Raw genomic sequence first — 26,828 nt, forward strand, 5'->3', positions numbered from 1 at the left:
AAAAGGTGAATACAGAAGGTGGTACAGAAATATTCCTGTACCACGTCTTTGAAGGAGTTTATCCTTGCCCAGCCAAGAGACATTTGTGAAGATGGTCAAAATGGCCCTGACTAGCTCTAATATTTATGTATGTGTTGTAATTGTTTTTTAGAACTTTTTTTTTTCCCCAAAATTTTTCATTTATTATTCTCAGTTACCATTACTCTCTGGTAATCCTTCTAGGAATTGGAATTTTATATATATCACAGTTTGAAAACTAAATATTTATTAGTCATGAAGGCATTTATTGAGTCACAGTCATGATTCAAGGGATTGTGGAGCCGGAGATCTAACCTGGACACCAGGATGATGGTGATGTTTCCCACCAAGACCATGGGGTATGTGATGAGAAGAACAGTGAAAGGAGATCCATGAACATCTAAATTCCTATGTTAAAAAATTGGATATGTGGGGCCCGGCGCGGTGGCGCAAGTGGTTAAAGGTCCTCGCCTTGCACGCCCGGGATCCCTTATGGGCGCCAGTTCTAATCCCGGCAGCCCCGCTTCCCTTCCAGCTCCCTGCCTGTGGCCTGGGAAAGCAGTCGAGGACGGCCCAAAGCTTTGGGAACCTGCACCCGTGTGGGAGACCCGGAAGAGGCTCCTGGCTTCGGATCGGCATAGTATCAGTCCGTTGCGGCTCACTTGGGGAGTGAATCATCGGACGGAAGATCTTCCTCTCTGTCTCTCCTCTCTGTATATCCGCCTTTCCAATGAAAAAATAATAAAAATAAATCTTAAAAAAAAATTGAATATGTGAATGCTTCCTTCACTGTCATTATCAGTAGAGTTAAGAGGGCTTTGTATCTTCCCTTTTTTTTCTTAAGAAAAGACTCAGTTGCTTAGAAAGATGAAAAAAATATTTCTGATCACCAAACTTGGAAAAGCAATCGGGATTATTCATGCTTTGAATGAAAAAATAAATATGAAGGAGAGAAAATGCAAAGTAATCTAGGAAATGGAAGTATTTCAAAGAACAAAGTTTTACTTTCAACTATCATCTACCCCTTATTTTATCAGAGTTTCTGCAAAGTTAACTGAATACTTGGATGTACTAAACATAATATTCCAGAAATATGATGAAGTAGAGTAAAATAAGATATTTCTATGAATTTCCCCTGTCTCTGTTCTAGGTAATTTTTAAGTTGTGATTTTTTTCTGCACAATTTCTAGGAAATCTTTGTGGAATAAATAATCATACAGACCTAGTAGGCAGCATGTATGAGGAGACAGAAGGCTGTAGTTAGGAAGGCAGGTAGGGTGTTGGCCACTTTCAGAGAGAAAGAAAATCTGAATGTGAATCTGTTTCTTAGAAAATCCACAGGAGCTCATTTCTCCAAAGTAGATAAATGCTAGTAAAGATGCTAGTAATGAACCAAGCTCAAATACTCTCAGGTGACAAAGATGGCACCTGGCTTTGGGCCCAAATTTTGAAACCCCTTGAAAAAAAAGTGCTGAATGCCTACAACTAACCCTGATGACTGATGAGATAGAGCAGTGCCCCAGAGCATGCCCTGCATAATCCTCCTTCGGGAGCACCCTGTTGTGCCACGCAGTCTCCTTTCTGTCTTTCTGACTTTTACTGTTCTCACTCTCCCTGTAGGAGTCTTTCACTCTTCATCATCATGGAAAAAATTCAGCTAGGCACTAACACCAGAACTGTATTACATACTTTTTTCTACTCAAGAGCCGAAAATAGTTTAAGAAGAACAATTTTACACAGTTGGTGTAAGTTTTCCTTTGCTATAAATATTGGTGGATTTTTGCACTAAAACAAAAGAATTACATTTCTCAGTATGTAATACTGTTACACCAATGACATCTTTAATAAAAATAATGGAAATGCTGTTTACCATCACAGAATTTTTATTCTCATAGGGCCAAATGGGTATGTCTGCAGATTAATATTTTCTTCTGATAATCAGCTAGTACTCAATAGAAAGAAAAATGTTGTTTGGCTTATAATCTTTCCAAACTAAGTCATCCCAAGTTCAGCAGTCTGGACCAGCAGCAGGCAATTTGTTATTTTTCCCAGTGAATCTGATCCCAGTTAATTCTTGTTTGAGCTCTCACACAATCATTCTTCCAATAATTGCCACAATAATCATTACAATGGGAGGTGTCTCCAAATTTCAAAGGACTTTTTCTTTCTGTTATTTCTTAATCACACCATATTATTTTGAATTCTTATAGCAACAGTTCAACTTCAGGTATTAAAAAAATTATTATTTTGTTTCCATAAATTTTAGTCAATTTTATGACAAACTTTTAAGTTTTAGATATGAATTCTATACTAAGTTATAGAGCTTTCAAGCTTTTTTTTTTTTTTTGTGAGAGAGTTACACAGAGAGAAGGAGAGACTGCGAGAGAATTTCCATTCCCAAATGGCCACAATAGCCAGGTTTAACTGATCTGAAGCCAAGGGCCAGGAGCTTCTTCTGATCTCCCACATGGATGCAGAGTCCCAAAGCTGTCTTCCATTGCTTTCCTAGAACACAAGCAGGGAGCTGGGAAGAAAAATGGAACAGCCAGGACATATACCAGCACTTCCATAGGATCCTGGTGTATACAAAGTGAAAATTTTAGCCAGTAGGCTATCATACTGGGCCCAGAACTTCTAACTTCCAATTTAAACAATACACATTTTGAACATCATGCATATCAAAAATTTTTATCAATGGAAAGGTACATATATGGGGGAATCAAGCTGATTTTTTCCAAGTTGCTTTTTCTTTTCCTTTTTTTTAAAAACTGATTTGAAAGGTAGAAATACACACACACACACACACACACACACACACACACACACACAGGCAGAGACATGACATCTTTTAACTATTGATTTGTTTCCCAAATGGCCACAACTATGAGGGTTGGACCAGGCCAAAGTCAGCCAGGAGCCAGGAGCCAGGAGCCAGGAGCTTCATCCAGGTCTCCCATACAAGAACAGGGAACCAAGTACTTGGACCATCTTTTGATGTTCCCAGGAACATTAGCAAGGTATCCATATAGAATGTCAGAACTGGAGATGGAGGCTTAAACCCTTAGGCAACAATGCTGGCTTTTCATTACAGAAACAAATAATGTCTTTTCCATGTTGGTTTTTGAACAGATCCAATATTTACATAAAAAGGACTGCAGGTTGTGGTCATTACTAACATCACTGCGTGTTCTTTCACTGTTAAAAGACTTAAAATATTTAAAAAGAATGTTTAAAGGCATGCTTTTTGTCTTTCTAATTTATTTTAATATTTAATGATGTCCTTCAAAAGCAAAAAACCCTTATATGCATATACAAGAAACAATTTTACAATGCACTTTTAAACTTACTGATGTTTGAAGCAGAGAGACATAGACACAGAGTTAGAATTAGAGGGAGACAGCAGGCATCATGAGATGCTCCCAGATCTCCTCAAATGCCTGAAATGTCACCAGGCTGATCTAAGCTAGGACTTGGTCACTCAAATCAGGTATACAATTGTGTTGCAAGAGTAACCCAGCTACTTGGACCATCACCTCTACCCACCAGAGTCTGCATATATATGAAGATAGAGTCAGAGGCAGAAATTGAACCCAAGCACCATGACATGGGATGCTAGTGGCTATTCAAGCTACTCATCCTAGTAGGTATTTTTCCAAAGAAACAATAGCATATGCATGAATTAAGGATGATAAATTCATTATTCTTCAAAAGCATGGGGAGCATCACACTGAGTTCACAGTGAAATTAGGACACTTACTGAGGTCCAGTGTAAGTTAAAGAATGAGATAGTGTTTCTCAGATGCTGTTATTAGAATCATGCTATAGTCATGCTGTTATATGCTGACAATTTGAATACATGTCACATATGTGCCACTTAATGTAGTTTCCATGTTAGTATGGGCCAGACAAAAAGAAGTATTTTAATTTACGTTTAAAAATTAGTGATTATTTTGGTGAATATTAACTGAGTGTAGTCCTTGCCTGACACGACATAAAGGGGGAAAAAAAGGAAATATTTGACAAGCAGGAGAAGTAGCATGAAATTCACGCTTGTAGTGAATTACTAGAAAAACACATTAGAGGCTTCTCTAACACTCAAATAATTCCTTTTCAAATTTAAGAAATGTCACGTAAAATTGAAAATACTTCTCATTAGGTTTAGAAATGCTTCTTTGACATCCTTATTCCTCAGGGTGTAGATGAAGGGGTTGAGTGTTGGAGTCACCACTCCATAGAAGAGAGCCATGAACTTGGGCTGGTCCTTTGAGATGGAAGAAGGGGGCTGAAGGTACATGCTAATGCCTGGACCATAAAACAGCAAAACGACAATGAGATGAGAGGAACATGTCCCAAGGGCCTTTTTCCTTCCCTCAGAAGATTTAATTTTAAAAATAGCATGTGCAACGTGAGCATAGGAAGCAAGAATTAAGCAGAAAGGAACAGCTACCATAAAAATGCAAACGATAGAGAGTGTGAGTTCATTAGTCCCCTTGTCACCACAGGCTATCTTGATCAGCACTGGGATCTCACACAGCAAGTGATCCAATGTATTGGCACCACACAGAGGGAGCTGTAATGTAACAGTGGCCTCTGACACTGCATAGGTGATTCCACTGAGCCACACAATGGATGCTAACAAGATGCAGATGTGCCGATTCATGATGAGGGTGTAGTGCAGAGGTCTACAGATGGCCACATAGCGATCAAAAGACATAAGAGCCAAGAGCAGACACTCAGTGCCTGCCATGGTGTGAAAGAAATAAAGCTGAATCGCACAGCCCACATAGCTGATTGTCTTCTTAGAGGTTCCCAGGTTGAACAGCATCTGAGGGACAATGCTGGTGGTGTAACACATGTCCAAGAAGGAGAGGTTGGTGAGGAAGAAATACATGGGGCTGTGGAGCCGGGGGTCTAGCCTGGACACCAGGATGATGGCGATGTTTCCCAGCAAGGCCATGGGGTATGTGATGAGAAGAACAATGAAGAGAGGGAGCTGGAGCCAAGGTCGGTCAGCAAAGCCGAGTAGAATGAACTCTTCAGGGTGGCTTTCATTCATTGGTGCCATTGTGTTCAATTTGCTTACCTTAATGAAACAAAGTTACAAAATGATGTAATGGCCTGGAGATGTAGCCTAGATGCCAAAGTCCTGACCTTGAATGTGCTGGGATCCCATATTGGTGTTGAACTAATCCTAGTGATGCTGTTTGCAATCCAGCTCCCTGCCCATGGCCTGGGAAAGCAGTTGGGAATGGCACAAGGACTTGGGACCCTGCACCTGCTTGGGTACCCGGAAGAGGCTCTGGGTTACCTGCTTCAAATTTGTTCAGCTCCATTCAATTGTCCCCAGTTGGGGAAGAAAATCCACTGAAAGAAGATCTCCCCCCACCCCCCACCTCTCTGTGCATCTGACTTTGCAAAAAAAAGTAAGAGAAGTAAGAACATGATGGGTTTACACTGTAATAAAATATAATTAGGCACTAGCCATTAATAGTGCCATTCAGTGCTGAGTTAAACAATATAGAGTATCTGGTATTGGATTAATTTATTTTCTGAGTTGGCTCTGTAAATGAAAGCCTTCTGTAAAGAAAATCTGAATCTGAATTTCCTCTTCAAAAGAACAAGTATGACAACAACTCTCTGTATCACTTGTAATGATTACTAAATGCAAAGTAGAAGTGGCTATGTTTGGAAAACACTGAAGTAGCATTGTTTTAACCTTATCTTGCATAAATACCTGGTAAGTAGGTTTTTGGGTTTAACAGAAGTCTGTTGTGTTCCCTGACAGAGTAGGGGCAGTGTTGGTCTCTGGAGTTGAAGGTTTCCTTGTGAGAATCATTGCCAAGCAGACGTTACTGAGTGGCTAGCAAGAGTTCAAGTATGAGATGGTGAGATACTAGAATACAGAAGGGAAGACCTGGATCTATGAGAATCTCAGGAGAGCTGTCATCAACTCCCAGTGGATGAATGATCATTTCTGGATAGTAAGAAAACTGGGGTTTAAACGGACATTTCTTAGCTCTTTGGGATTCAATAAAACATGTGACTATTTTAGCATCAATTTCAGTAGGTATCAACGGAAAGAGTTCAGCTACTGACAAGTTTCTCATTGTTCCAAGCTGTTGTTTTTGTGTGTCTGAGTGCTTTTGAACTTTGATCACATGTGCTTTGTTACATTCTGTTTGAGTTTGCCTATATTGTAGGTATTTTCCTTTTGCAAAATACTTTACCATCCTGTTTTGTTGTAAGGTACTAAATAGGTAAGAAAGACTCACTGTTGGCATGGGCACAAATATATTTTTACGTTCCTGGAATTGCTGTCAGGAGGAAAGCCCAGAGACAGCTGCAAATACTTTTTTTTTTTTTTTAAAGTGAAAGGCACATACAAACAAAAGCAAATCAACTGGTGAAGTAAAGCACTGTTTGAGAAAGTGAAAGAATTGATGTTCTCCTTAGATCGTGAGGTATGTTTAATGAAATGCACAGTCTTTGTAAGATGGTGCATATTCATATGGAAAGGTAAGATGGCATCCCAGTGGGGGAAAATATGAGTTTCTCTGCCAAACAATTAGTAGTATAAAAGCACTACATTATATTTTTAAGGCTACAAAGCAAGCACAGTTTTCACATTGACAGCTTAGTTAAAACCTCAGTCAATCTGTGAGGTGTGACACAAAGCTACTAAAAAAGTGAACTTGAATGCTGTCCTTCAGTGATAGTCATCTTTGGTCAGAATTTTGTAATAACAAGAATAAAGTAATAATGAGTTCTGTGTCAGATAATAGAAAAGATTTTTAAAAATGTTTTGAATCAGTTAGTATTCTATTTTGAACATTATTGAGAAGGAAACATTTGCTATTATATATATATATATATATTTGAAGGTCAGGGTCACAGAGAGGATGGAGGATAAAAAGGTCTTTCCATGCCCTGATGGCCACAACAGTTGAATTCAGTAGTAAGAGGCTTCTCCCGGGTGTCCCAGGTGGATAGTAGGGACAAGCATTCCTGCCATCTGCTGCTGTTTTCCAAAGCCATTAGCAAGGAGCTAGATCAGAAGTGGAGCTGCCAGGCCGCAATGCCACAACACCATTCCAAGATCATTCATTTCTGGAGTTTTCCAATAATGAAGGAGATTCTAAACATCAAAAAGTGAATGATTTTCCTGAAGGAATTAGCAAAGATTTGAGAATATTCATAAGAATTTCATGATTCCAATGAAAGCATCTGAGTGCTAGGAGTGCTTTTTGAATGAGCAAAACAGCTCCAAGCCTCATTGGATCTTGACATTATTCACTATGGGTACACTGAATTTAGACTTGTGTTTTTGCAGGTCTTTTTCTGATGAAAATTCTATGATGCAGATGACATATGAAATTAAGGTGATATAAATTAATTGATAAAGATTGCATTGTACAGGCCCGGCACGGTGGCGCAGTGGGTAAGGTCCTCGCCTTGCATGCCCGGGATCTTATATGGACGCCAGTTCTAATCCCGGCAGCCCTGCTTCCCATCCAGCTCCCTGCCTGTGGCCCGGGAAAGCAGTCTAGGATGACCCAAAGCTTTGGGACCCTGCACCCGTGTGGGAGACCCGGAAGAGGCTCCTGGCTTTGGATCGGCATAGTATCGGCCCGTTGTGCTCACTTGGGGAGTGAATTATCAGATGGAACATCTTCCTCTCTCTCTTCTCTCTGTATATCTGCCTTTCCAATAAAAAATAAAATAAATCTTTAAAAAAAAAAGATTGTATTCTGCAAAACTTCCATGCACTCATGTTCAAACAACTGATTAATTGAAATTTTGTTGTTTATTGGTTTGACATCTTTATATACCCATTTTATATTTGTTTATGATGTCACTCATTTTTGGGGGGGGTTTTATTTGATGTTCCATGAGTTCTGCCATAATTGATTATGTCTAAATCTGAGACAGTAATCTCTCCATTATTTGTTCAATAATTTTGTTTATAATGCCACCTTACAAACTGCAATTTGTTTGTGAGTGTTGAAAACTTAATGTCTCTTTATTTCTTTGGATTTCCCCTTGGGACATTGGAGAATTTATTGATGTGTTTCAATCTAAGTCATTTACCCTTGATTTGTAATTAATCTGTATAATAATATGCTTAGATTGCTCATCCTTTGCCTGTTATTCTCATATTTCTGTCTTTCCTTTCTTTCATTCATTCTTTCTGTCTTTCTTTCTTCCTGACTTTCTTTCTTTCTTTCTTTCTTTCTTTCTCTTTGTTTCCTTTCTTTCTTTTTTATTTTGGTTATCAGAGTCCATCTGTCTTCTGGATCTTCTAATTTCAGGACTTTTACTGTCACTGTTTCACTGCAAAGGAATCTACTTACACACAAAATTTCTAACTCACTTTAATAGTGTGCAACATTTTATTCGTGTTGACATATCCTTTGTAGCTATACTTTCTCATTCTAATTCATCTTATGCACCCTTCTTTTTCATCATACAGAATCTTTTAAATATTTATATCTATCTATCTATCCATCTATGTATAAATTTAGCAATAGTAAAAGGAGAAACTAGGTTTTTGGATGAAAACACACGAGCAGTTTAACCTGTATCATTTTGACCATACGCTTCATGTAATGTATCCATTTGATTTAAGGAAAATATCACAGATAATTATTTAGCATCTGTTCAACATAGTTTTAATTAACATCTAAATGTCTGATTTAAGCCAATGAGAAGAAGGTTAATGCAATGAGAAACCTAGTTGTTTGTCGAACAATTGAAATAGATGTTTTAAAATGACATTCTCTGCTTTGCATATATGTAACAGCTATAAAATCTCTGTGCACATGCAAACTACACCACACACACACACACACACACACACACACACACACACAGAGTCCTCCAGCACTCCTCTTTTCTGAGAATTCTAAATCTTTAAACACAAGTATCTTTTTGCTTACCCTATTTTGATAAATATCCTCCAACAGAAAGAAATTCTGAATGACTGTGGCTGAATCCTTCAAACATTCAGAGAAGGAAAGTGGAATTGCATTACAGAGGTGAGTACAGTACCTATGAATTAGCATCAGAATTCTTAGTTTTTCAGTTGATACTGAATGGACAACTTCAGGATGACAAAGAGAAAACCAACCCATGGAACAGGAAGACAGCAGTAGAAATGTGAAGAAGACTGCACATATATCTGTATGCTGTTGTTAGGAGAAAAAAACCCTTAGGCATTGTTTTCAAATAAGTCATTAATCCTTATCCCAGAGAAATTTCCTTGGGGGCATGCATAAGTCTCTGTGGAAATGCTTTCAATGTATGTGCAGTTACCGACTGAACTGAATGTGGAGCAAGGCTCTCCTGATGTAATCAAAATAGACTCATTTAGATTCCCAATACATGAACCAGTGATTTATTTTTGTAGATATTGTACATTATGTTTATCGGGTGATTATCGTAGCTAGAACATAATTTAGAAAGTAAAAGGGAGCTAGCTCCAAGCTTCCAATTATAAAGTCATATTAAAACAAAGCAAATATTGATTATTCAGGTTTAGTCAGTACACATCAATATATGTGTATTGAAAAGTAATAGTACAAACTCAAATAAGTCCAATCACTATTAATTGATACATTTACAAATGTCACAGACATATAAAATTGTGCCTATTTATGGCATGCTGATATACTACAATACATGTATTCATCATGTAATGTCATACTAGGATAAAAATACATGTCTGCCTTGATAATTAACGTTTCTTTGTAGTGAAAGCATTCTAAATCCTATCTTCTCATTTAAAAGTATTTCTTTATTTATTTAAATTTTATATCAATGTACTCTATTTTTTTTCTTCCTTTTTTGATTGGAAAGTTAGATTTGCAGAGAGAAGGAGAGACAGAAAGAAAGATCTTGTGTCTACTGGTTCACTTGCCAAGAGGCTGCCATGACCAGGGCTGAGCTGAGCTGATCCAGAATAAGGAGCCAGGAACTTCCTCCCGGCCTCTCTCATGGGTGCAGGGTTCCAAGGTTTTTTGCCATCCTCTACTACATTCCTGGATCACAGGCAGGGAGCTGAAAGGAAGTGGAGCAGCTGGGACACAAACAGGTGCCCATCCCACCTGCAACATGAGTGCTAACTCTGTGAGCACCAAGGGGTGGGTGAAGGATCTGGCCTGGTGCTATGTCTCCTGACCCACCTCTTTGGGCCCATCTATGTAGTGGGTGTTGGGTTCATGAGTTGTGGGGGTGAAGGTTCATGTGGGACTTGGGTTTCCTGCCCAGGTCTATGGGCCTGCCAGTGTGGTGGGTGATAGTTCCATCAGTGCCAGGAGAATGGGCCCGGGAGAGGCCGTGGTTTCTGGGTTCAGGTCACTGAGCCCATCTAAATGGAGTGTTCCAGGTCCATGATCCTCAGGGGTGATTGGTTCAGTGGGTCTTGGGTCACATGGACTGGAGCCTTGGGCCTGTCTGTGAGGAGGATGCTGAACGCATGAACATCAAGGGTGTGTGGTCTGGCCTCATCTTGGGTCTTCTGGCCAAGGTCCCTAGCATGCCTAAGTAGTAGGTGTCATCTTTATGAATCCAGGAAGTGGGGTCTAGAGGGACCTGTGTCTCCTGGCTCAGGTTGTTGGGCCTGCTTGTGCTGTTGGTGCTGTGTCCATGAGTGCCAGGTGTAGGGTTCCCAAAAGGGCCTTGGTCTCTGGGTCAAGATCACAGAGCCCACCTAAATGAAGACCTGGATAGGAAGTGGAGCAGCCGGGGTACAAACAGGTGCCCATATGGACTTCTAGCACATGCAAGGCTAGGACTTTAGCCACTAGACTACTGTGCCAGATCTGCGATTTTTTAAAAAATACCGTTTATTTAATTGAAAGTCAGAGTTACACAGAGAGGAAGTGACAGAAAAAAAAAATGAGGGAAGTATTTTCCGTGTGCTGGTTTTCTCTGCAGTGACTGCTGTGACTGAAGCTGGGCCACCTAAAGCCAGGAACCAGACTCATACATGGGTGTCAGGAGTCCGAGTCCTGGCCATCTCCTGCTGCTTTCCAAGGCACAGTAGCAGAGAGCTGGATTGACAGTGGAAGCAACTGGAACTCTAAGTGGAACCCAAGTGCGAAGCTAGTATTACAGAGGGCCACAACACTTGCTGTGCCATAACACCAGCCCAAACATATATACTTTTAGGAGCATGAACATACGGTAAGATAGTTACTTCTTGTGTTAGACTAGGGCAGTGGTTGTCACTGTGTTGGTGTAGTGTCTTTTCTTCACACATGATCTGACTTGGAGTTCCCTACTCCACCACATCCAATGCATCCTCACTCGCCATTGTTCTCTGGGACTCCTTCAAGGAGTTGGAATTTTGTATATCACAGTTTGAAAACTTGATTTTTATTATTCATGAAGGCATTTGCTGAATCACAATCCACACATAGATCTATTTAGTTGTCGTTTTTTCGTGAAACATGCACATCCTACTACTCAGGTTTTACACTATACATGTCTGAGAGCACATCTGGGTGGACAAATCCATTATTGGAACACTTTGTTGTTTTCCTTTAAATAGTCTCTTAAGTGTATATCATCCTCCTGCTTATTATTTCTAATTGTTAAACTTTGTGACCTTCCATTAGTTTTTCAGGAAAGAATTGCTTGCTAGTGAAGCGTGAAAATTATACATGATCTTCCTTGAAAATGTTCTCTTGGGATTTGCCAGGCTTCACTCTGAAGGCAAAGCCCACTTTTTACCTTCAGATATTAAAAGGGCCTTTCCTTCCATGGAACTTCTCAGTATTAGTCAAGGTGTTGTTCATGTGTTTATATCCTCAATGTTCACACCCCGGAAAGGAGAGTAGTACACATTTTCATAAGTTCTAATAACATATTTCTGCTCTACTATTTAGGTTTCTTCCTGTTGGTAATTTTGTATGTAATTCTCAGAATTTCTTAGTTTCTTCCCATGATCTGACAGTATAATCTTGGTAGACCCAGCAGGCAGAATACACATTACCGAGCTCATGGCAGAGGATCATCTCAGAAAATAATCAGGACAATTGTCGCTAGTCTCCATAGCTACTGCTTGGACAGAAATCCTGCTGTGAAGGATCTCCAAATGGAAATGTATTTCTCATTCAGTACGTAAGATTGAGCTAGAAAAATGACACGTTAACTCATTAAAGTGATAACAGATGCTTCCCGAGAAGACAGAATTTTATTTTCTCTGTGTGTGCAAACATTAAAAACATACTCTGGCAATCAGTCCAGCCTTCAGTCATACATTTGCAGTATTTGAAGATATTTCCCAACTGCATGTGCCAAAATATATGAGCCTCAGGAACTGGAACAGCACTGTAATTGTTCCAAGTGGATCTGAGTTGTAATTGTTCAAATTAGCCTGCAGATTTCCTCTCAGTGTCTTGCTGAGGTCTTGATCACACCAGAGGACATGGCTTTTGCATTTTGTCCTTTCTTTTTGAAAGGTTTATATATTTTTATTTGTAAGACAGATTCCATATAGAGAAGAAGAGATGGAGAGAGATCTTTCATCTGCTGGTTCACTCCCTAAATGGCTGCTAAGGTTATTTTTGCTCAGCTGACCTGAATCCAGCAGCCATGGAGAGGAACCATGAGTCACGAGCCAGGAGTCAGGAGCCTCTTCTGAGCCTCCTGCACAGGTGTAGGGTGCTATGAACTTGAACCATTCTCCGTTGCCTTTCCAAGCCATTAGCAGAGCGCTGGATCTAATGTAGAGCAGCAAGGACACAAACGGGTATGCTTGCAGCAGCAGCAGGCACAGACTGGCCTTCTATGCCGCCACACCGGCTGACTCTTGCCTTCCTTGAAGTGCCCGTTTCTTCACTGATACAGCACTGTGTTTAATTCTCAGTGTATGAATTCCACACCAACTAGGAGAGACGTCCTACTTGCTACCCAAACGTTTGCTATTTTTAAGGATTTATTTATATTTACTCAAAGCTAGATATAGAGGAGGATGAGGAGATACAGAGAGGAATATCTCCATCAGCTGAAATTGGCCCAAGTGGTCCTAATGGGCAGAGTTGAGCCGATCCAAAAGCAGGAGCCTCCTCCAGGTCTCCCACAGGAAAGCAGGATTCCAAGGCTGTAGGTTGTCCCTGTGTGCTTTCCCAAGTCACAAGGAGAGAGCAGGAATGGACATGGAGAAGCCACTACACAAACTGGCAACCACATGGGATCCTAGCAAGTGCTAGGGGAGGACTTTAGCCACTAGGCTACCATACCCATAAATTGCAATTTTTATCATAATATTTTACGTTTTGTCCTGCTCTGTTTGTGCTACCAGAGCAAAATATCTGAGATGGAGTAGATTGTAAACAATAGCAATTTAATTCTCAGAGTTCTTAACTGGAATGCTAGATTAAGGTATCAGGGCTGTTTGTCTTCTGGAATTTTCTAGTCTCAGCTTCCTAGAGGGTGCCCTACTGATGCATCTCTGTCCTGTGTCCTGTGTCCTGTGTCCTGTGTCTCTGTCCTGTGTCTTCATGTGAAGGGTCAAGTCAATAAGGACACATTCTATACAGAGCCACTTTATCACGATCTTAATACCATTCACAAGGGACAAAGATACACGACTGAACCAAACTTTAAAGATCCTATCTCTCAGGATAATCACATTGGACATCATATTTCAATGTGTTAATCTTGGAGGGTACACATGAAGCCACGGTGTGTTGAATATTCACAGCAGGTGTGATTCCTTTAACGATGTTTAAGTCATTTTAAGCAAGTTTGAGTATCATTTGTATTCAAAGGTTACACTATAGAAAGTTTTTCACATTGTTTTCTTGAGTCTGCTGACTTTCTTACATCAATTCACAAGTCATTTTGCATTGTTCTGGTTTAAGCACAGGAATGTTGGCACAACAGACTGATAACATCTTTGAACTCTGGTTCAGAATATTCAAAGCTATGGTATGTAAGATAAAGCTTAGGAATTTTAATCTGTAACTTTTCTCTTTATCTAATCTACTTAATAAGGAATTATATTTTCTAAACAAAATAATGAAGCATTGAGCACAATAATTTAGTATTTTAATGTATTTATAAAGCTATGCCATCAAAATAACTTAAAGTTACGCAGTGAGAAAACTCATGATTTGTTGATAGTTTGTTCTGGTCCACATAGAATGTTCAGTGTTCCGTGTTGGGACAAGCATGCTTGGGACAAACAAAAAGGGTAACATGATCAATTCTCAAGTGACATTGATAGGAACATACTGATAAACACGTATCATGATAGACTTTGGAGGATAATTTGAAGTAGTAAATTTATATGTTATATTATACTACTGGGTGTTAATTACATGGCACAATTGATTTTTATTGTACCAACTAGAATGTGACAGTTTCAAGACATCTCCACAGATTCAAGCAGGTTGATATTAACTGAATTTATTGTCTGCTTTGTATGTTCTCAAAGGGCATCAGAAATATGACATATTTTCAAGAACATCTAATATAACAATGAGGAAAAAAATCTGACGTGTTAGAGACATTCATATTAAACTAGTATAATTGTTAAACCATTTCCCTTGGTGTCTACTTCACTTAAAATTGAAATTACTGTTCACCAGGTTTCTCAAAGCCCCCTTTACATCCTTATTCCTCAGGGTGTAGATGAAGGGATTGATTGTTGGAGTCACCACTCCATAGAAGAGAGCCATGAACTTGGGCTGGTCCCTTGAGATGGAGGAAGAGGACTGAATGTACAGGCTAATGCCTGGACCATAAAATAAGAAAACCACAATGAGATGAGAGGAACATGTTCCAATGGCCTTTTTCCTTCCCTCAGAAGATTTAATCTTAAATATAGCATGTCCAATACTAGCATAGGAAGCAAGAATTAGGCATAGAGGAACAGCTATTATAAAAATGCAAACGACAAAGAGTGTGAGTTCATTAGCCCCTTTGTCACCACAGGCTGTCTTGATCAGCACTGGGATCTCACACAGCAAGTGATCCAATGTATTGACACCACACAGAGGGAGCTGTAATGTAACAGTGACTTCTGAGACTGCATAAGTGATTCCACTCAGCCACACAATGGATGCTAACAAGATGCAGATGCGCCGATTCATGATGAGGGTGTAGTGCAGAGGTCTACAGATGGCCACATAGCGATCAAAGGACATAAGAGCCAAGAGCAGACACTCTGTGATCCCCATTATGGTGAAGATGTAAAGCTGAATCGCACAGCCCATGTAGCTGATTGTCTTCTTAGAGGTTCCCAGGTTGAACAGCATCTGAGGGACAATGCTGGTGGTGTAACACATGTCCAAGAAGGAGAGGTTGGTGAGGAAGAAATACATGGGGCTGTGGAGCCGGGGGTCTAAGCTGGACACCAGGATGATGGCGATGTTTCCCAGCAAGGCCATGGGGTATGTGATGAGAAGAACAGTGAAGAGAGGGAGCTGGAGCCAAGGTCGGTCAGCAAAGCCAAGTAGAATGAACTCTTCAGGGTGGCTTTCATTCATTGGTGCTATTGTGTTCAATTTGTTTACCTGAATCAAACAAAGTCACAAAAGGATGTAGTGGTCTTGGGTTGTAGCCTAGATGCCAAAATCCTGCCCTTCAATGTGCTGGGATCCCATATTGATGTTGGACTAATCCTAGTGATCCTGTTTCCCATCCAGCTCCCTGCTGGTGACCTGGGAAAGCAGTTGGGGAAGGCACAGAGACATTGTACCCTGCACCTGCTTGGGAGACCTGGAAGAGGCTCTGGGCTCCCTGCTTCAAATTTGTTCAGCTCCTGTCATCGGTCCCCAGTTGGGGAGTGAATCCACGATGGAAGATCTTCCTCCATGTCTCTTCTCCTTGTTTCTGTGACTTTGCAAGAAAAAATAAGAAAAGCAGATAAACATGATGGGTTTACACTGTAATAAAATTAGTTAGGCACTAGCCATTAATAGACAGTGCCATTCAGATCTGAGTTAAATGGTATAAAGGATCTGGTATTCAATGATTTTATTTTCTGAGTTGACTTTAATTGAAAGCCTTCTGCAAGGAAAATCTTGATCTGAATTTCCTCTTCAAAAGTGAAAGTGTGACAACAACTCTGTATCACTTGTAATGATTACTAAATGCAAAGTAGAAGTGGCTATGTTTGGAAAACACTGAAGTAGCATTTTTTTAACCTTATTTTGCATAAATACCTGGTAAGTAGGTTTTTGGGTTTAACAGAAGTCTGTTGTGTTCCCTGACAGAGTAGGGGCAGTGTTGGTCTCTGGAGTTGGAGGTTTCCTTGTGAGAATCATTGCCAAGCAGACGTTACTGAGTGGCTAGCAAGAGTTCAAGTATGAGATGGTGAGACACTAGAACACGGTAGAGAAGACCTGGATCTATGAGAATCTCAGGAGAGCTGTTATCAACTCCCAGTGGATGAATGATCATTTCTGGATAGTAAGAAAACTGGGGTTTAAACGGACATTTCTTAGCTCTTTAGGATTCAATAAAACATGTGACTATTTTAGCATCAATTTCAGTAGGTATCAACGGAAAGAGTTCAGCTACTGACAAGTTTCTCATTTTTCCAAGCTGTTGTTTTTGTGTGTCTGAGTGCTTTTGAACTTTGATCACATGTACTTTGTTACATTCTGTTTGAGTTTGCCTATATTGTAGGTATTTTCCTTTTGCAAAATACTTTACCATCCTGTTTTGTTGTAAGGTACTAAATAGGTAAGAAAGACTCACTGTTGGCATGGGCACAAATATATTTTTACGTTCCTGGAATTGCTGTCAGGAGGAAAGCCCAGAGACAGCTGCAAATACTTTTTTTTTTTTAAAGTGAAAGGCACATACAAACAAAAGCAAATCAACTGGTGAAGTAAAGCATTGTTTGAGAAAGTGAAAGAATTGATGTTCTCCTTAGATCGTGAGGTATGTTTAATGAAATGCACAGTCTTTGTAAGATGGTGCATATTCATATGGAAAGGTAAGATGGCATCCCAGTGGGGGAAAATATGAGTTTCTCTGCCAAACAATTATTAGTATAAAAGCACTACATTATATTTTTAAGGCTACAAAGCAAGCACAGTTTTCACATTGACAGCTTAGTTAAAACCTCAGTCAATCTGTGAGGTGTGACACAAAGCTACTAAAAAAGTGAACTTGAATGCTGTCCTTCAGTGATAGTCATCTTTGGTCAGAATTTTGTAATAACAAGAATAAAGTAATAATGAGTTCTGCATCAGAAAATAGAGAACATTTTAAAAAATGTTTTGAATCAGTTAGTATTCTATTTTGAACATTATTGAGAAGGAAACATTTGCTATTTTATATATATATATATATATTTGAAGGTCAGGGTCACAGAGAGGATGGAGGATAAAAAGGTCTTTCCATGCCCTGATGGTGACAACAATTGAATTCAGTAGAAAGAGGCTTCTCCCGGGTGTCCCAGGTGGATAGTAGGGACAAGCATTCCTGCCATCTGCTGCTGTTTTCCAAAGCCATTAGCAAGGAGCTAGATCAGAAGTGGAGCTGCCAGGCCGCAATGCCACAACACCATTCCAAGATCATTCATTTCTGGAGTTTTCCAATAATGAAGGAGATTCTAAATATCAAGAAGTGAATGATTTTCCTGAAGGAATTAGCAAAGATTTGACAGTATACATAAGAATTTTTGAATGAGCAAAACAGCTCCAAGCCTCATTGGATCTTGACATTATTCACAATGGGTACACTGAATTTAGACTTGTGCAGGTCTTTTTCTGATGAAAATTCTATGATGCAGATGACATATGAAATAAATGTGATATAAATTAATTGATTAAGATTGTATTCTGCAAAACCTCCATGTACTCATGTTCAAACAATTGAATTATTGAAATTTTGTTGTTTAATTGTTTGAAATCATTATGTTCCCATTTTACATTTGTTTATTGTAAGTTACTAATTTGTGGGGGTTTAAATATGCTCATGAGTGCTCCCATAACTAATTCTGAGACACTAATTTCTCCATTATTTGTTCAGTATTTTTGTTTAAAATGCAACCTTATTAATTACAGAATTTGTGAGTGTTGATCACCTTAAAGTCTCTTTATTTCTTTGGATTTCCCCTGGGGACTTTGGAGGATTTATTGATGTGTTTCAATCTAAGTCATTTACCCTTGATTTGCAATTAATCTGTATAATAAAATGCTTAGATTGCTCATCCTTTGCCTGTAATTCTCATATTTCTGTCTTTCTTTCTTTTATATCTGCCTTTCTCTCTTTGTTTCTTTTTTCTGCCTTTTCTTTCTTGCCTTCTCTTTTTCTTTCTTCCTGACTTTCTTTCTTTTTTCTTTCTTCTTTCTTTTTTTTCTCTCTCTCTCTCTATTTCTCTCTCAATCTCTCTCTCTACCTCTCCTCTCTCTCTCTTTCTATTACTGTTTATTTCTGTGTTTTTTTTTTTTCATTTTGGTTATCAGAGTCATCTGTGTTTTGGATCTTCTACTTTCAGGACTTTTACTGTCACTGTTTCACTGCAAAGGAATCTACTTAAACACAAAATTTCTAACTCACTTTAATAGTGTGCAACATTTTATTCGTGTTGACATATCCTTTGTAGCTATACTTTCTCATTCTAATTCATCTTATGCACACTTCTTTTACATCATACAGAATATTTTAAATATTTATATCTATCTATCTATCTATCTATCCATCTATGTATAAATCTAGCAATAATAAAAGGAGAAACTAGGTTTTTGGATGAAAACACATGATCAGATTAACCTGTGCCATTTTAACAATACACTTCAAGTAATACACCCATATCTGCGATTCAAGGAAAATATCACAGTTAACTATTTAGTATAGTTTTAATTAACATCTAAATGTGTGGATTAAGCAATTGAGAAGATAGTTAATGCCATGAGAAACCTAATTGTTTGTTGAACAATTGAATTAGATGTTTTGACAGATTTGAAAGATTACTTGAAATGACATTCTCTGCTTTTCATGTGTGTAACAGCTACAAAATCTCTGTGCATGTGCACACACACACACACACACACACACACACAAACACATACACAAGCACACACCATATACACAGAGTCCACCACCACCACTCCTCTTTTCTGAAAATTCTAAATCTTTAAACACAAGTATCTTTTTGCTTACCCTATTTTGATAAATATCCTCCAACAGAAAGAAATTCTGAATGACTGTGGCTGAATCCTTCAAACATTCAGAGAAGGAAAGTGGAATTGCATTACAGAGGTGAGTACAGTACCTATGAATTAGCATCAGAATTCTTAGTTTTTCAGTTGATACTGAATGGACAACTTCAGGATGACAAAGAGAAAACCAACCCATGGAACAGGAAAACAGCAGTAGAAATGTGAAGAAGACTGCACATATATCTGTATGCTGTTGTTGCAATAAAAAACCCTTGGGCATTGTTTTCAAATAAGTCATTAATCCTTATCCCAGAGAAATTTCCTTGGGGGCATGCACAAGTCTCTGTGGAAATGCTTTCAATGTATGTGCAGTTACCGACTGAACTGAATGTGGAGCAAGGCTCTCCTGATGTAATCAAAATAGACTCATTTAGATTCCCAATACATGAACCAGTGATTTATTTTTGTAGATATTGTACATTATGTTTATCGGGTGATTATCGTAGCTAGAACATAATTTAGAAAGTAAAAGGGAGCTAGCTCCAAGCTTCCAATTATAAAGTCATATTAAAACAAAGCAAATATTGATTATTCAGGTTTAGTCAGTACACATCAATATATGTGTATTGAAAAGTAATAGTACAAACTCAAATAAGTACAACTACTCTTCACTGAAACATTTAAAATTGTCACAGACACATAAAATTGTGCCTATTTATGGCATGCTGATATACTACAATACATGTATTCATCATGTAATGTCATACTAGGATAAAAATACATGTCTGCCTTGATAATTAACGTTTCTTTGTAGTGAAAGCATTCTAAATCCTATCTTCTCATTTAAAAGTATTTCTTTATTTATTTAAATTTTATATCAATGTACTCTATTTTTTTTCTTCCTTTTTTGATTGGAAAGTTAGATTTGCAGAGAGAAGGAGAGACAGAAAGAAAGATCTTGTGTCTACTGGTTCACTTGCCAAGAGGCTGCCATGACCAGGGCTGAGCTGAGCTGATCCAGAATAAGGAGCCAGGAACTTCCTCCCGGCCTCTCTCATGGGTGCAGGGTTCCAAGGTTTTTTGCCATCCTCTACTACATTCCTGGATCACAGGCAGGGAGCTGAAAGGAAGTGGAGCAGCTGGGACAGAAACAGGTGCCCATCCCACCTGCAACATGAGTGCTAACTCTGTGAGCACCAAGGGGTGGGTGAAGGATCTGGCCTGGTGCTATGTCTCCTGACCCACCTCTTTGGGCCCATCTATGTAGTGGGTGTTGGGTTCATGAGTTGTGGGGGTGAAGGTTCATGTGGGACTTGGGTTTCCTGCCCAGGTCTGTGGGCCTGCCAGTGTGGTGGGTGATAGTTCCATCAGTGCCAGGAGAATGGGCCCGGGAGAGGCCGTGGTTTCTGGGTTCAGGTCACTGAGCCCATCTAAATGGAGTGTTCCAGGTCCATGATCCTCAGGGGTGATCAGTTCAGTGGGTCTTGGGTCACAAGGACTGGAGCCTTGGGCCTGCCTGTGAGGAGGATGCTGAACGCATGAACATCAAGGGTGTGTGGTCTGGCCTCATCTTGGGTCTTCTGGCCAAGCTCCCTAGCATGCCTAAGTAGTAGGTGTCATCTTTATGAATCCAGGAAGTGGGGTCTAGAGGGACCTGTGTCTCCTGGCTCAGGTCGTTGGGCCTGCTTGTGCTGTTGGTGCTGTGTCCATGAGTGCCAGGTGTAGGGTTCCCAAAAGGGCCTTGGTCTCTGGGTCAAGATCACAGAGCCCACCTAAATGAAGACCTGGATGGGAAGTGGAGTAGCCGGGGTACAAACAGGTGCCCATATGGACTTCTAGCACATGCAAGGCTAGGACTTTAGCCACTAGACTACTGTGCCAGATCTGCGATTTTTTAAAAAATACCGTTTATTTAATTGAAAGTCAGAGTTACACAGAGAGGAAGTGACAGAAAAAAAAATGAGTGAAGTATTTTCCGTGTGCTGGTTTTCTCTGCAGTGACTGCTGTGACTGAAGCTGGGCCACCTAAAGCCAGGAGCCAGACTCATACATGGGTGTCAGGAGTCCGAGTCCTGGCCATCTCCTGCTGCTTTCCAAGGCACAGTAGCAGAGAGCTGGATTGACAGTGGAAGCAACTGGAACTCTAAGTGGAACCCAAGTGCGAAGCTAGTATTACAGAGGGCCACAACACTTGCTGTGCCATAACACCAGCCCAAACATATATACTTTTAGGAATATGAACATACGGTAAGATAGTTACTTCTTGTGTTAGACTAGGGCAGTGGTTGTCACTGTGTTGGTGTAGTGTCTTTTCTTCACACATGATCTGACTTGGAGTTCCCTACTCCACCACATCCAATGCATCCTCACTCGCCATTGTTCTCTGGGACTCCTTCAAGGAGTTGGAATTTTGTATATCACAGTTTGAAAACTGGATATTTATTATTCATGAAGGCATTTGCTGAATCACAATCCACACATAGATCTATTTAGTTGTCGTTTTTTCGTGAAACATGCACATCCTACTACTCAGGTTTTACACTATACATGTCTGAGAGCACATCTGGGTGGACAAATCCATTATTGGAACACTTTGTTATTTTCCTTTAAATAGTCTCTTAAGTGTATATCATCCTCCTGCTTATTATTTCTAATTGTTAAACTTTGTGATCTTCCATTAGTTTTTCAGGAAAGAATTGCTTGCTAGTGAAGCGTGAAAATTATACATGATCTTCCTTGAAAATGTTCTCTTGGGATTTGCCAGGCTTCACTCTGAAGGCAAAGCCCACTTTTTACCTTCAGATATTAAAAGGGCCTTTCCTTCCATGGAACTTCTCAGTATTAGTCAAGGTGTTGTTCATGTGTTTATATCCTCAATGTTCACAGCCTGGAAAGGAGAGTAGTACACATTTTCATAAGTTCCAATAACACATTTCTGCTCTACTATTTAGGTTTCTTCCTGTTGGTAATTTTGTATGTAATTCTCAGAATTTCTTAGTTTCTTCCCATGATCTGACAGTATAATCTTGGTAGACCCAACAGGCAGAATACACATTACCTAGCTCATGGCAGAGGATCATCTCAGAAAATAATCAGAACAATTGTCGCTAGTCTCCACAGCTACTGCCTGGACAAAAATCCTGCTGTGAAGGATCTCCAAATGGAAATGTATTTCTCATTTAGTATGTAAGATTGAGCTAGAAAAATGACACGTTAACTCATAAAAGTGATAACAGATGCTTCCTGAGAAGACAGAATTTTATTTTCTCTGTGTGTGCAAACTTTAAAAACATACTCTGGCAATCAGCCTAGCCTTCAGTCATACATTTGCAGTATTTGAAGATATTTCCCAACTGCATGTGCCAAAATGTATGAGCCTCAGGAACTGGAACAGCACTGTAATTGTTCCAAGTGGATCTGATTTGTAATTGTTCAAATTAGCCTGCAGATTTCCTCTCAGTGTCTTGCTGAGGTCTTGATCACACCAGAGGACATGGCTTTTGCCTTTCGTCATTTAAAAAATATTCATTTCATTTTTATTTGTAAGACAGATTCCATATAGAGAAGGAGAGATGGAGAGAGATCTTTCATCTGCTGGCTCACTCCCTAAATGGTTGCCAATGCTTTTGCTGAGCTTACCTGAATCCAGCAGCCAGTAGCCAGGAGTCAGGAGTCAGGAGCCTCTTCTGAGCCTCCTGCACAGGTGTAGGGTGCTATGAACTTGAACCATTCTCCGTTGCCTTTCCAAGCCATTAGCAGAGCGCTGGATCTAATGTAGAGCAGCAAGGACACAAACGGGTATGCTTGCAGCAGCAGCAGGCACAAGACTGGCATTCTATCCCGCCACTCAGGCTGACTCTTGCCTTTCTTGAAGTGCCCGTTTCTTCACTGATACAGCACTGTGTTTAATTCTCAATGTATGAATTCCACACCAACCAGCAGAGACGTCCTACTTGCTACCCAAACGTTTGCTATTTTTAAGGATTTATTTGTTTTTATCAGAAAGCCAGATATACATGAGAGGAGGGGAGACGCAGAGGAAGATCTTCCATCTTCTGATTGACTTCCCATGTGGCTTTAATGGCCAGGGTTGAGCTGATCCAAAAGCAGGAGCCTCCTCCAGGTCTCCCACAGGAATGCAGTTTTCAAGGTTTTAGGATGTCCTTGTATGCTTTCCCAAGTCACAAGGAGAGAGCAGGAATGGACATGGAGAAGCCACTATACAAATCAGCTCCCATATTGGATCCTAGCAGGTGCTAGGGGAGGACTTTAGCCACTAGGCTACTGCACCACACCCATAAATTGCAATTTTTATCATAATATTTTACATTTTGTCCTGCTCTGTTTGTGCTACCAGAGCAAAATATCTGAGACGGAGTAAATTGTAAACAATAGCAATTTAATTCTCAGAGTTCTTAACTGGAATGCTAGGTTAAGGTATCAGGGCTGTTCGTCGTCTGGAAATTTTCTGGTCTCAGCTTCCGAGATGGCTCCCTACTGATGCATTCTCTGTCATGTTTAATGCTGTGTCTTCATGTGAAGGGTCAAGTCAATAAGGACACATTCTATACAGAGCCACTTTATCACTATCTTAATACCATTCACAAGGGAGAAAGATACACGACTGAACCAAACTTTAAAGATCCTATCTCTCAGGATAATCACATTGGACATCATATTTCAATGTGTTAATCTTGGAGGGTACGCATCAAGCCACGGTGTGTTGAATATTCACAGCAGGTGTGATTCTTATAATGAAGGTAAGTCCTTTTAAGAAATTTTGAATATTGCTTGTATTCAAAAGTTTCAATCATAAAGATTCTCATATTGTTTTCCTGAGTCTGCTGACACTCTGTTTTCAGATATTTACACCAATTCAATATTCATTTTGCTTGTTCTGGTTTAAGCACAGGAATGTTGGCACAACATACTGATAACATCTTTGTTTGAACTCTGGTTCAGAAAATTGAAAGCTATGGTATGTAAGATAAATCTTAGGAATTTTATCTGGAAGTTTCTCTTTATCTAATCTACTTAATAAGGAATTATATTTTCTAAACAAAATAATGAAGCATTGAGCATAACAATTTAGTATTTTAATATATTTATAAAGCTATGCCGTGAAAATAACTTAAAGTTACACAGTGAGAAAACTCATGTTTTGTTGAAAATTTGTTCTGGTCCACATAGAAGTTCCATGTTCTCTGTTGGCACAGACATGCCTGGGACAAACGTGAAGAGTAAGATGATCAATTCTCAAGTGACATTGATAGGAACATACTGATAAATACTTATGGCTATATACCTTGCAGGATAACTTGAGGTAATACATTTATATGTTATTTTGTACTGCTAGGTTTTAACTACATAGCACAAATGCTCTTTATATGTAACAACTAGAGTGTAACTGTTTTCAGATATCTCCACAGGGTTTTAAGTAGGCTGATGTTAACTGAATTTATTGTCTGCTTTGTATGTTTTCAAAGGGTATCAGAAATATGACATATTTTCAAGAACATGTAATATAACAATGAGGAAGAAAGATTGACTTACTAGAAAAATTCAGATTAACCTAGTATAATTGTTAAACCATTTCTCTTGGTGTCTACTTCACTTAGAATTGAAAATGCTGCTCATCAGGTTTCTCAAAGCCCCCTTCACATCCTTGTTCCTCAGAGTGTAGATGAAGGGATTGATTGTTGGAGTCACTACTCCATAGAAGAGAGCCATGAACTTGGGCTGGTCCTTTGAGATGGAAGAAGGGGGCTGAAGGTACATGCTTATTGCTGGACCATAGAACAAGAAAACCACAATGAGATGAGAGGAACATGTTCCAATGGCCTTTTTCCTTCCCTCAGAAGATTTAATCTTAAATATAGCATGTGCAATATGAGCATAGGATGCAAGAATTAAACATAGAGGAACAGCTATTATGAAGATGCAAACGATAGAGAGTGTGAGTTCATTAGTCCCCTTGTCACCACAGGCTATCTTGATCAGCACTGGGATCTCACACAGCAAGTGATCCAATGTATTGGCACCACACAGAGGGAGCTGTAATGTAACAGTGGCCTCTGACACTGCATAGGTGATTCCACTCAGCCACACAATGGACGCTAACAAGATGCAGATGTGCCGATTCATGATTAGGGTGTAGTGCAGAGGTCTGCAGATGGCCACATAGCGATCAAAGGACATAAGAGCCAAGAGTAGACACTCGGTGCTCCCCATTAGGCTAAAAATATAAAGCTGAATCGCACAGCCCACATAGCTGATTGTCTTCTTAGAGGTTCCCAGGTTGAACAGCATCTGAGGGACAATGCTGGTGGTGTAACACATGTCCAAGAAGGAGAGGTTGGTGAGGAAGAAATACATGGGGCTGTGGAGCCGGGGGTCTAGCCTGGACACCAGGATGATGGCGATGTTTCCCACCAAGGCCATGGGGTATGTGATGAGAAGAACAGTGAAGAGAGGGAGCTGGAGCCAAGGTCGGTCAGCAAAGCCAAGTAGAATGAACTCTTCAGGGTGGCTTTCATTCATTGATGCCATTATCCTCATGCATTTCACCTGCAGGTAGGAAGCTGAATAAAGGTAGAAATCTGTGAGGAATGATCAACCACACTCTTGCACTGACTGTCCACTCCCTGAATATGGGAGTTTGAGGAACATTATCAGGATATAACACAAAGTGTGTGAATCTTGCCGATATTTGGTGTAATGGCATTTACCATCAATAATTAAGTGAAGCATCTGAATCTCAAAGTTACTTCTCTTCATAACAAAGATGATGATCAGTATCAATTCGAGAGGCTGGTGTTCTGGTAATGTGGATTAAGCCACTATGCAATGCCCTTGCACAGATGTGCACTGATTTGAGTTTGCTGCTGCTTTACTTGTAGTCTGGTCCCTGTTGATATTCCTGAGAAAGCAGTGGCAGAGAGTGCTTGGGCACCTGCCACACACATATATGATTTGGATGAAATTCTTGGATCTGTCTTCAGCCTTGCCGAGTCCCACCATTATGCCCATTTGGGTTTTTGGGTGGGGGGATGAACAACAGAAAAAAGACCTCTCTCTCTTCTGTAATGCTGCCTTTCAAATTAATAAATGGATCTCTTTATATATGTGTATATAAATATATATATATGTTATATTTATAGTTATTATGTATAATTATGTGTTTATTATGTGTATATTCTGCACTCATTCATATATTTAGTTATTTATATTTATTTGTATATAGAATATATAAAATATATGATATTTCATATAGAATGTGTTATTGATATATATATAAACATATATATGTATGTTTACTTGAGTTTTCTTGGTGGTTAAATGGAAATTAGAAGGGACTATGATTTCGAAATTCTAGAGTTACAAGTTTTAAACTTTTGTTTGCATAAAGTTCAGTTGCAGAGCTTGCTAAAATGTTTACTCGCTTATATCTCCAGGCATGTGGTAGACCAGTGTGATATTAACCAGAGAAATCAGAGTGCTCATTTTTAGAAACACTGTTGCAAGGCATTATGAAAGTTTAAGAAGAGTAGAAGTTCAAAGATAGAAAAGAAAGAAGGAGAACACTTAAAATTATGAAGCTTAACCTAGTCGTGTCCAGTCTTCTGTGTGAGGTAAATAATTACGTCATTCAGTGCGAGTGAGAAGTATATTATCTCCATTGGA

The 26,828-nt window shown here is 39.5% G+C and overlaps 3 protein-coding genes across 3 annotated transcripts; all 3 read right to left on the minus strand.

Annotated features, from left to right (window-relative positions):
- Positions 1-4,144: 4,144 nt before the first annotated feature.
- LOC121147770 (olfactory receptor 2B11-like) lies at positions 4,145-5,083 on the minus strand. The gene has a single exon (XM_040967671.1). The coding sequence runs from the start codon at positions 5,081-5,083 to the stop codon at positions 4,145-4,147; it is 939 nt and encodes a 312-aa protein (XP_040823605.1).
- Positions 5,084-14,585: 9,502 nt separating this feature from the next.
- LOC121147771 (olfactory receptor 2B11-like) lies at positions 14,586-16,740 on the minus strand. The gene is made up of 2 exons (XM_040967672.1): positions 16,732-16,740; positions 14,586-15,542 (listed from the first exon to the last, which is right to left on the minus strand). Exons 1-2 carry the CDS (start codon positions 16,738-16,740, stop codon positions 14,586-14,588), a joined length of 966 nt encoding a protein of 321 aa, XP_040823606.1.
- An 8,015-nt stretch (positions 16,741-24,755) lies between these two features.
- LOC121147806 (olfactory receptor 2B11-like) lies at positions 24,756-25,694 on the minus strand. The gene has a single exon (XM_040967716.1). It carries the CDS (start codon positions 25,692-25,694, stop codon positions 24,756-24,758), a length of 939 nt encoding a protein of 312 aa, XP_040823650.1.
- Positions 25,695-26,828: the final 1,134 nt, after the last annotated feature.

Source organism: Ochotona curzoniae, unplaced genomic scaffold (assembly GCF_017591425.1).
Source record: "Ochotona curzoniae isolate NIBS_2020 unplaced genomic scaffold, NIBS_Ocur_1.0 scaffold_461, whole genome shotgun sequence".
NCBI lineage: Eukaryota > Metazoa > Chordata > Mammalia > Lagomorpha > Ochotonidae > Ochotona > Ochotona curzoniae.

Bases quoted from the DNA above. Each gene is read 5' to 3' on its own strand.
- LOC121147770 (XM_040967671.1), bottom strand. From the start codon at position 5,083: ATGGCACCAATGAATGAAAGCCACCCTGAAGAGTTCATTCTACTCGGC.
- LOC121147806 (XM_040967716.1), bottom strand. From the start codon at position 25,694: ATGGCATCAATGAATGAAAGCCACCCTGAAGAGTTCATTCTACTTGGC.